The sequence below is a fragment of the Protobothrops mucrosquamatus genome, unplaced genomic scaffold (assembly GCF_001527695.2).
Source record: "Protobothrops mucrosquamatus isolate PMUCROS unplaced genomic scaffold, P.Mucros_1.0 scaffold479, whole genome shotgun sequence".
In the NCBI taxonomy this organism is placed as follows: Eukaryota; Metazoa; Chordata; class Lepidosauria; order Squamata; family Viperidae; genus Protobothrops; species Protobothrops mucrosquamatus.
This window is the reverse complement of record NW_015386799.1, coordinates 103990-115548: the sequence shown is the minus strand read 5'-3', so window position 1 is coordinate 115548 and position 11559 is coordinate 103990. Positions and strand designations below refer to the sequence as shown.

At 41.7% G+C, this 11559-nt stretch overlaps 1 protein-coding gene across 1 annotated transcript in view; it reads left to right on the top strand.

Annotated features, from left to right (window-relative positions):
* The first annotated feature begins 742 nt into the window (after window positions 1-742).
* The window catches only part of HERC4 (HECT and RLD domain containing E3 ubiquitin protein ligase 4), a 47319-nt gene continuing 36502 nt past the window's right edge, over window positions 743-11559 (top strand). The window contains exons 1-4 of the mRNA XM_015816656.1: window positions 743-800; window positions 4973-5061; window positions 7320-7605; window positions 10879-11038. Of these exons, the coding sequence (XP_015672142.1) occupies window positions 7380-7605; window positions 10879-11038 (386 nt within the window). The 5' untranslated portion in view covers window positions 743-800; window positions 4973-5061; window positions 7320-7379. The remainder of the gene's footprint in view (window positions 801-4972; window positions 5062-7319; window positions 7606-10878; window positions 11039-11559) is intronic.

Sequence of the window (11559 nt, the reverse complement as noted above, 5' to 3'; positions counted from 1 at the left end):
AGACAAAAAAAATGGCGGACAGCCTTGCTTGGCGACCCCCGTGAAATGGTCAATCGACCCCAAATGGGGTCCCGACCCACAGGTTGAGAACCACTGCATTACATCATTATTCTAGCAATTATGCAGACAAATCATTATTCTAGCTATTGTTCATTTTACTACGTTAAGACCAACTTTGTTCAGCAATCTATCCCATCCGAGCCCATATAACCGCTTGAAAGCCCGGAGCTTTCCTTCCCAAGCCACCTCCGTAGTGGGCCAAGACCAGCGGACTGTAACCGTATTACAGCTCGTACCCCACGGGGATAAAGCCGGTAAAATCCAGTGCATGGCCACCAACCGGATAAACACTAGAGGGCAGCGAGGAGCCTCCTGCCTGCTCCTCTGGACTGGCATCGGGGGGACAAGCAGGGCAGTCCGGCTGGGCAAAAACTGGGTTTCCGCGGCGCTCGCCGGCCCCGCGGCAGAGCCAGGCCCGCTTGGGGCTCGCAGGGGCTGCCCCGGCCCTCAGTTCAACAGAGCCGCCGAGGATTGCCCGGCAAAAGCGGGAAGAGACGGCGCCCCCGTGCCGCCCTCCGCCGCCTCTCCCTCGGGCGAGCTAGGAAGGGCGGCCTGCCCCGTGCAGCGCCTCCCGTCCTATCGGGGCCCTCCGCGAATGGGAAGGGCGCTTGCGCGTTACGCGCGCCGTGTCGGCGCTTCTGGGCCTGTTTCCCGCCCGCCCTGCCGCATTTGTAAGCCAGGCCAGGAGGCAGTCTCGCCGCGGTCGCTCCCGAGAAAGGGAGGGACGCGTAGCGGCCGCGGTGAGTCCAGCCCGGGCGGGGTGCTTCCCGGCGCGGAGAGGAGAGGAGGCCGCTAGGGAAGGCGCGGGTGGAGCCCGGGGCTGGCCGGAGAGGCGGTTTGGGAGGACGGCTCGGCGGGGCGTCTCTCCTCCTTCGGGGGGGCTCGGAGCGGCAGTCATCGCCGGCTGCTCCCCTCCTTTCCGCCCCCAACGGGTAGGCCTTCTGGGGAGAGGGCAAGCCGAGCCAGGACTTCAGGCAGCTCGACTCCTTTTCCCCCTTTATATTTAAGAGGGGAAGGAAAGAACCCCTTTCCTAAGATTGTGCAGGCCCCGTTGGACCCGCAGACCGCGGAGAGGGCAGGAGTGTGGGCGAAGAGGGGAGCCAGGAAAGGTTAAAACCTGGCTCCCCCCCCTCTCCCTCCGATTAAAATGAGAGGAGAAGGCTGTGGGTTGCTCCTAGCCGTGCCCCAAATTCAAAACTAGCAGCCTCCAGTCGCTGGAGAAGGCGAGGGGGGCGGATGCTCGTCGCGTTTTATCTTCTTCTCTTGGACATGTTTTTCCCCCAGGCTTCTGTTTTTGGCTGCTGGGAGAAACGAGGGATTTTCATTGAAAACTGCCCTGCTTGTGATCGTCTCCCTCCCAATTGGCCAAAAAAAGCCAGCCTCGACTTGTTTATGGGCAAATTCCTGCCTGCTTTTTTGTTTTCCTTCCACAAGTAAAATGGCTGCAGAGGGTTGGGGGAGTTTTTTTTTGGGGGGGGGGTGGTGAAAAGTGAAAGCTGAAGAAAAAGTGTAAAGTATCATGGAGGGGGCAGTATCCCATAATGATATGAAAGCCCGTTGTTTGGTAAATCATGTAACCCAACTTTTTTTTTTTATTATTCAGAAGTAGGTCACATTGCTTTCAGCAAAGCTTGCTTTTAAATAAGGGATTGGCTTGCAGTTTCATCTATATGCTTGTTCTCTCGCATTTCAACAGCACCTGAAACTTTTGCTGGGAAACTGTTGTTGTGAAATATATGAAACCGTGCTGTCTAATATTTCTTCTTGCACTGGCATTCTTCAAAGTATACAAAACTGTTTTGTAGATCATATTACTCAAATAATTCCCATTCCCAAGTCCTGTTATGCTTGAAAACTTACTTGCACAAAAGTGCATATAGTTGTATAATCTCAGACCTCACTTATCTAATGCTGTTTTTATGATAGAGCTTTCCATTAATATGAAATAATTGAAGTCATAGAAATATCCCATCAAAGTATTTTTCTTTCTACATAGCTGTTTAATATATTAAATATTAATACATTGCTCAGAGTGGCTACTGAAATGAGTTAGGATCTGTAAATGCAGACAGGAAGATCAAGTATACTCTGTTTTTTTTTATTACTATTCACTGTTTAATTACAGAGTGTATATAAATCAAAAGAAAATGCAGAAGTCCTTAGAAAAGTAATGGTGAGGAATAGCTCTTTTAGATATGTGCCTATGTTAGGAACATTTAAACGTACACTATTGGCTCCATAGTCAGAAAATGCTCACTATAATATTTTTCTGATTTTGTGGCAATGAAACCCAAAGCTGCTACCATTAAATCTGTAGTTGCTCCTAATAGTGATATCAACACTCCCAGAGATCTATTTTCTTCAGTAGATACTATTTTTCTGTGTCAAGAACACTAATATATATTACCCATATTTATATGGATGATCAATTATATAGCATAATGACACATTTACATGAGTAATGAGAACTATTACTCATGTAAGGGCAGTGTTAATTGATGAAATATGCAGAGCTAAGACTTGGGAATGTTGTACAGAAGCTGAAGGTTGTTTGAGGTAGACAAGGAACAAGGAGCAGTAATTTCAAAATAAAGGACATTATGACTTTTAAAGTAGATAGAATCTGCCTCTTTGCTGGTTATATCCCAAAGCTGGCAGTTATTTGTTGACTCTCTTACGTACACTTTTGCTTCCCAAATTGCCTCCACTTACCAAGACTATATTAATGCTTTAAAAAAGAAAAGGAAAATGTGTAAAATTGTTGTGTAATAATAAACTTAAAACATCAATACATATATTTTTAAAAGGTGATAGAATGAAGGTGTTTTTATTTTAATTTTGATCTTACATAATGATATGGAGATTATAGTATTCCTGTTCATGTTGAGTAAAGTAGTTATGTTATACATAAGTGATGTTGCAATAATGATTCATACCACTGTATGCTTCTGGAAAGCTCTAGGTTTATGCAGAAGAACTTTTCAGAATTCTTAGGTGGACGAATGAAATAAAGCTGTAATCCCTGGAAATGAATAGAACTGTTATCAGATTTATTCTACCTATTATTATTATTATTGTTGCTAAGAGATTTTTGTAAATGTTTGGCAAAGGCAAACAAATATTTACAGTGCATTCATAGAGTTTAATTCAGTGAGGGCCTTTGTTTTCAGCAGGACTTATTCTTGGATATATATTTTATACTGCATATCCTAACAAAGTTTAACTGTTTAAAACTTTTTCGGAGAGAGCATATTCTTTCTGGTACATAATATGATTTTTTTTTAAAATGACTATTTTCTACACCAGTGTTTCTCAACTTTAGCAATTTTAAGATGTGTTGCCTTCAGTTCCCAGAATCCTGGGAGTTAATATCCACACATCTTTGAAGGGTTCTGTAACTGGAACAAAAAGAAATTGTTTAGCCTAACTATTGTTATCTTGCTGTCAGGACAAATTTTATGCAAGCGTGGGAAACATGTACATGGATGGGATGTACTGAAGGAGGGAATAAGGGAGTGTACAGGAATGATTGATGTCTTCCTTATGATGTGATGGCTCTGTTGTCTGATTTTCATTGGCTAACAAAGTTTATAAAGCAATGCTACTAACTTTCTAAGGCAGGGGTCCCCAAACTGGGCCATGGCCGGATTGCGGCCGCTTGGCCACCAGGCCACATGAAGGGATGGCCAAGTGCACGCACACATGCGTGTGCACTCACCCCCCCCCCCACTTATGCTAGTGCCACCCCGAACATCCCGCCGGTGCTAGCGCCACCCGGCTCCGAGCGTCCCACCAGCACTAGCGTTGCCCCGCCCCCGAGCGTCCCACTGGCACTAGCGCTGCCCATAGCGTCCTGCAGCCCCATTTGCATATGTGCTCATGTGCGGCCCATTTGCACATGCGCACGTACCTGCCTCCCTTTCCGGGCCGCCAAATCAAAACAGAGACCTCTGTTCTAAGGCACTTCTGGACATAACTCTTCCTGTGTTCCAGATTGTTTGCCACCCAGCTATTTTATTTGATCAATTAAAGCATTATTTCCTCAAGAAGCCTCTGTTTGAGTTGCCTGATTAGACTTTTAATGGTATCTCAAATTTAAGTAAGGGCCAGGGACCTTACATCTTAAAATTGCTAAGGTTGAGAAATAATATTCTACACCAGGGCTCTTCAAACTTGGCCCTTTTATTCTGGGAGTTGAAGTCCATAAGTCATAAAAGGGCCAGGTTTGAAGACCCCTGTTGTATGCTATGCTATATTATAACCCTTTCTTAATCTGAATGGGACCAGTGATATTGATAGAATTTTTTAGAAAAATTGTTAGATATTTAAAAATACAGGAATAGATTTTTATACGTATTATGATGTGAAATTTTAAATAACTTTATGTAAATCCCAATTTACCCAAAACTTCTCTCTTTCAAGAATCCATATATTATTTTTCAACAGGACTATATTTATCGTGTCACGTTTCTTGTTTTTACATGTGTTTGCTATTGCTTCTTAAATGAACTTTGCACTGTATCTAGTCGTCATATTGCAAAATTAGTCCTTACTAAGTAGTTTGAGACTGGTGAGTTCTTAAAAATAATACACATGCTATGAGTTGCAGAATGGAATTTTTTTTATTATATTTGATTATTTTTCCTAGAGCTGTGGCACAGTAGTATTACAGGGAGAAAGGAACTTTGTCCATTGCAGTACAGAATAGGGCTTTTTGTTTATTACTTAGTATTTTATCTTTTCTAATAAATTTCTTGCTAATTAAATGGAAGTCTTAAATTTATCATTTCGTTTCATTGAGAAAAGCTTTTTTTAAAGTCTGTTAATAAAAAAGTTAATTTGTAGATTATTTGCTTAGGGCTGGACAAATTTGGATTCCATTAATGTGTATCTGTTTATTTTCTTGCAACAGATTAAAATTGTACATGCAGTTGACATGAATGCATAAATACTGCTATGCACTCTTCAAGGCAACATCATCTTAAATGTCTCCTAAATGTGGTAGGATTTAATTATTTACTTTCTGTGTTTCGGTCTGAAGCAATATTTGAATCAAGTTTAGTTAGGAATAAATATGTAAGATTCTACATTTAAGCAGAAAGTCATATTTGGAATTGGCTCAGATAGGCAAAATACGTGTGAGTTGTAGGATAGGATAACATTTCCAGGTCTCCAAAATATCTTTTTTCCGGCATGTTCCCATACCCATTTCTGATTTTAAACTGTTAACTCTAGTCCATTTTCTATTAGCCTGTGCCATATGCCATATGCAGCATTTCAGATTTAAAATGTAAAAAAAAAATTCTACAGAGTTCTTTGAATTATAATCCATTTGAGAGATGAGGAACTCTTGGAAGATTTTTAGGTGAGAATATCTGATGAACTACAGTTAGACCATACTTGCTATAACCTGTTTTGATTCAGGCTTTATTTTTAATTTTGAAAGTGATTAAACAATCACTGCAACAGAATTTCTTTTATAAGCAGTTTTAAATTTAGGAAAACTAGTCCATAGCATACCTGTCCTATTCTGTGCCCAGAACACTTCAAAAGTTGCACTGTATTTCCCAAATGCTGATTAGCAGTTAGGTGGACTTCAGTTGCGTATATAATTTATAGGCTAGGGGGGAAAAGCTTTTATGGGTGTTTAATATTATAAATGTATTTGATTTGTATTTTTCCTTGCTGTCTGAAAGAACATTCAGGGCCACTTGTAGTTAAAACAATGCATGTGAAGGTGTGGTGTGCTGTGCAATACACATGCATAAATATAGGTTAAATCATAAACAATTGCCATTTAAAGATCATCTGTTCCTAAAGAAGACTGAATGTCAAGCATAGCTCCTGAGAAAGTACATTTCCCAGATTGGGAACAATGCAGGAAAAGGCTGTCTTGGACCATGCTTTGACCATAAATAAGCTTTCAAATAGAGGAACTTTAGAAGGCTTCGCCTAAAGATTAATCCCCAAGCAGTTTCATTATGGCAGAAGTGATCCCTCCTTTAATCAATCCTAAGCTGTTTATGGCTTTAAAAGTTAATAATGGAAAACATTTGCCTATTTGGGCAAGTCTTCCAGTATAGGCATTTCCTTACGCAATTAGCTTCAGAGCTTTAACACCAGTTCCCCCAAATTGGATTACATCATTTGAAAAATCCTTGAAAAGCATTATTCAAGCTCTGCTTTAACTTTTAATTTGTGACGACTGCCCTATATTCTTACGTTACATTCTTTTTGTGTTCCCAGAGTTTGCTTAGGTATTTTAATAGATAATATATATAATTAGAAGTTGTAGAATCTAACTTCATGAGTTATTAAATTCGTTTGGCTCACTGTTAAATATCTTAATTAGTGTTCTGTTTGTGGTTTCCTATAATATGTTTGAATTCTCGGGCGGGGAGGGGGTTTGAAACAGAACAACTGATGCTATACTGTTTTAGAATGATATTTAATGCATGCATAATATTTTTGAAAACAGCTTTGAAAAAGGCCTTTGGAATAGTATTGCATCACTTCTAAATAGCAATTATTTGGAAGCAGAAATAACACTTTATGACAGGGGTCTTCAAACTTGGCCCTTTTATGACTTGTGGACTTCAACTCCCAGAATTCCTCAGTCGGCGTGCCCGGCTGAGGAATTCTGGGAGTTGAAGTCCACAAATCATAAAAGGGCCAAGTTTGAAGACCCCTGCTTTATGACAATGCAACTCTGGAGGCTACTTCATCTCTTTGAAAGGACTTCTTGTAGTCTTTGGATCTTCTAGAAGTTGTTTTTACTTTTTAATGCGACACAAAGAGAAATAATTATATATGTGAGGAGCTGTCACACTAAACTTACTCAGTTTGTGAAAAGTAACATGCAATTAAACAAATTGTCCTTGGTTTGATCCTGCCTAAGTTTTCTAAGTGTGACCCCTGACATATCCTCTAAAAAAAAACCAATTTACTCTACCAATAAAATAGCAACCTCACACTTCTGATAGTTACCAGAGCAAAAATTTCCAAATCACATAATTATTTGAAATAGTTAAAATACTTTTTTTTTTGCTCTTTCAGATTGTTATTAACTCCTGACCACTATCTGGAACAAGTCCCTGTAGTTTTCTTGGCCAGGTTTTTCAGAAGTGGTTTGCTTTAGGTATAAATTTGAAAATTCTTGCAGTGTTTTTATTTGGGCTGGTCGTAAAAATTGAGGGGTGAAAGTAGTGTACCTTGATATAAATGCTAACCTTATTGACTAACCTTTTCTTCTGTGACAGTAATGCTGGTGGAACGCTTTTGCAGATTGAAGTTGGCAGAATATTGAAAGGACTTGCAACATGTTATGTTGGGGAAATGCATCTTTTGGACAACTTGGATTGGGCGGTATTGATGAAGAGATTGTCCTGGAACCCAGAAGATGCAGCTTCTTTGTAAACAAAAAAGTTCAAGATGTCGGCTGTGGACTGAGGCATACTGTGTTTGTATTGGATGATGGGACTGTGTATACCTGTGGATGTAATGATTTAGGACAGTTAGGCCATGAAAAATCTAGAAAACGACCAGGTAAGATTAAAAAATAATGTTGGTTGGATCCTACACGGTTTTGATTCTAAATTTTGGTACCAGATTTGCACACTTGAAGGCATCTAATTAATGTATAATATCAAACTAATTCATATTTAAAGAGCTTTACCACATTTTTTTAAACAAATGATTATGTAGGGATGTTAAGATTTTGAAAATATTACATTTGTGAAATCTTATCTAATCTTTTTGTTTAAATTTCTCATGATGGTATCTTTTATCCTGGACATCATTTTTTGTGTGTGTGTGTATATATATATATATATATATATATATATATATATATATATATATATAAATAATACTCTTAAGGTGGATGGGGTTGATAGTTTTCTTTTATGAAATACTTGATGTGAAAGATCCCTCTCTATGTGACTTTATATTTGTATATGTGCTTCCCAGTACAGTAGCCACATATGTTTTAAAAGAAAGAAAAAAACCCTATTTTTTGTTTATTATACTTGAATTAAATTCAGTAAATTTAAGTTGAAAAGCACCTAGATGGTTTGGAAGATCCAGCACACCAGTGGCAGTGATAAAATAAATGTTGCATTGCTTTACTCTATAAAAGTAATCTACCAGTTTCTACAAAATTATTTTCTTGGGAAGTATGGCACATTAGTAGTTCTAGAAAGGTTTTGGCTCATGTGAATCACTAATGGATCCTTAAGAAGACAAGACAACTGAGGTTTTGTTAATTTTTATATCTTAGTCTCTTGGGTGATAATATTTGAAGAAAATGATAGAAATGACAAAATGCTTTATTATAGCTTGGAAAATTTTGGAAGGATGAATTTTCTATTCAGTTTTGCTTTCTGGGGAGGGTAAGCAGGTATAGTTTTCATTCTTAAATCCTGATGTGTATTACAGGTAGTCTTTGACTTACAACTGGTCGTTTAACCAGTTACAGTGGCCTCAGAAAGGGTGCTTTCCCTAAAGCACTTTCAGCTGTTGATATGCCATGCCTCCCCCAATGGTTATGTGGCTGGTTACCAAGCACCCTCACCATTTGCAATCTCCTTGCCAGTTTCTCCAGTGGAGCAGTTGGCAAGGAGTCCTGCAAGGACTCTCTCTTTTCTTTGCGGCACTGGCTGAAAGGGCTGCCTGCTGGGATTTCCTGAATATTTTAGCTCTAGTCTTGCAGCGCAATGAAGGATCCCCCCCCCCCCCAAGTAGGTGGAAGGGAGTGGAAATCCTTCATTGGGCTGTAGGACCAGAGCTAAAGTCTTCAGGATTTTAACACTGTTCCTGCAGACCACAGTGAAGGATTTTTCCCCTGTGGATGGAGGGATGGGAGAGGAAATTTTTGTTGGACTATAGGAATGGAATTTGAACTCTGTTCCTGCAGCCTAATGAAGGATTGCACCCCCCCATGGACCCTCCCCTGGCCTCCCCCTCCCCAAGGCATCTTGTGCTTACCTGGGATTCCATCTGCTTAACATGCAGGAAGATTGCTTAATGACGCAACCAGGAGTGCTAGAATTGCACTCATTGGGCAAAACAGTTACATGAGTGTCTTGCTTGCTTAATTACCATTTCACTCAGCACTGACATTCCAGTCCCAATTGTGGTCATTAAGTCGAGGACTACTTGTCTCTGTGTGCAAGTGTAATATTCAGTGTTATGTTTTGTGATTATGTTAGCTGTTGCTGTCCAAGATTTTAATGCAGAAATTCAGAAATTATAGTCTCTAGAAACAACTCGGACTTTGGCTTTTGACTGTATGAAAATCACTGTCACACCCTCAACCTTTCTATTCCTTTTTTCTTTCGGGTTCTGCCATTTTTCTGGGAGGGGGGAGGCTGTTAGGCCATGCCTTTGGGAGGGGGAGGTCGGTCAGTGTTTCCTCCACTTTGTCCTCACCTCTTTGATACCGCAGTGTGTGAACGGGAGAGGAACGGTGCCCTGGGCCATCTGTCTTATCTCCACTCCAATGGGAGGAGGCTGTAAGGAACCAAAACCCTGAGAACAGCGCCTGGGATCTGTGCTTATCACCTCGGTTCCCATAACAACTTCGCACCTGAGGATTGGATGAAATCAAACTGGACATCTGGCCAAAGGGGAGGGGTTTTGAAAGGGATGCTTTAATGTAACATTTCGCCCGGGAAAAATGTTAGATCTTGCTTTGCTCTTCTGCTATCACTAACTCTCAATAAAAGTTCCTTTTGAAACAATGCCTGTTTCAAGAGTTCTGCTTTCTTGGGAGGAATAGCTGAGGCAGGAGCTTACAATCACTTCCAGATATAATTAGATGTGATGACTTCCCCGGATGCCAGCTCAGACAATGAGGAGGAGCTGGCTCTGGAGGGGGGTGCGGAGGAGTGTCAGGAAGTTGCTGAGGAATGGAGAGGCCAGGCACAGCAGAGAGGTTGCTGGAGGGGCAACCGGACAAACGGCCTGCTGAAGAAGGAAAAGGAGAGGCGCAGCTGCAGCTGGCCAGCGGGGATGAGGAGGATTTGCCTCCGCCACCTGATTTGCAGATGCACAGGGCTGAGAGAAGAAGGCACAATGGAGGTTGGCAAGACTACTGGAGAGGTGACAGCCTTATCTCTCCTGATGAGCTATATAGGCAAGTGCCTATTTAATTGGATGAGTGGAGTTGGGGGTTGTTGGAAACAACTGCCCATTTCTTGCTGTGTGCGTGCTTCGCCCTCGTGCTCTTTGATTTTCTCAGTTCTGGATTGTGTTATGATTGACTGTGTGTTTGGACTTGATTAGTTTGTGGGTTTTGGACCTTTGCCTTGGACTTCAGACTGGACTTGGACTGTGGACTCTAGGGACTTTACATTTGCATTTGCCCTTGGATTTGGTAGCCTTGTACCTTGGTGGAACAATGTTGGCCTTCTTAGGACTTCCTAGGACTTTGCAAGTGGGTCCAAGTGGATTCATATTAGGGGCTTGGACTTTCAGTAAATCCCTTAATACCTTTGTGCGTGCCATGCTTGTGGATTAAAACAGGACACTAGATAAATGCAAGAACATCAGTCTTTAGGATATCTTTTAATTAGTAATGCCTTCAGTCCTCTCCTAATTAATCCGAACTGCTGTTTCTAGCATGAGTGAAAATATTTAGGGTTCTGAAACTTGTCCCTTGGGGATAAAAACTCAGACCTTGTGGGTGCAATTATCAATAAGTAGACTTGGGGTTCCCAGACTGTGACGTATCTTAGGCCAGAAGTAGTATAAAATTGACTTGATCTGTTAGCAAAGACACATCTTTTGCTGTTTCCACTTTTTAATTTATAATTACAGAGCAAGTTGGTGCCTTGGATGCTCAAAACATTGTCACTGTTTCTTGTGGAGAAGCCCACACGTTAGCATTAAATGACAAGGGTCAAGTCTATGCCTGGGGTTTCGCTGTGGATGGGCAGCTGGGCTTACCTGGCACTGAGGAATATACCAGAGTCCCCAGGTAAGGCAAAATAATCAAATAATGTTTCAAGAATTGCTTAGGAAAATGCTTACTTTTGGATTACTTTAATTGTTTTGTCTGTGTACATTTGGGGCACGATGGCCCAGCAGTTAAAGACACTGAGTTTGTCAGCTGGAAAGCTAATAATCCCTGCGACGGGGATGAGCTCTTGTTATTTGCCCCAGCTCCTGCCCTCCTAGCACAGTGGTTCTCAACCTGTGGGTCGGGACCCCATTTGGGGTCGATCGACCATTTCACGGGGGTCGCCAAGCAAGGCTGTCCGCCATTTTTTTTGTCTGCCATTTTTTCCCCCTTTTCCGGCAGGTGCCTTACCTCCCTTGGGCTGGGCCAGCTGGTGGTCGGCCTGCTCCGTCTCTGCCGCTTGCCAGCTATGCCTCGGCCGGCACAGGGGGCGGAACCACGCATGTGTGGCGCTCCCGGGCAGGGAAAGTCCTCGACTTACGACCGGTTGGGTAGTCCTCGACTTACGACCGGTTTAGTCCTTGACTTATGACCGGTTT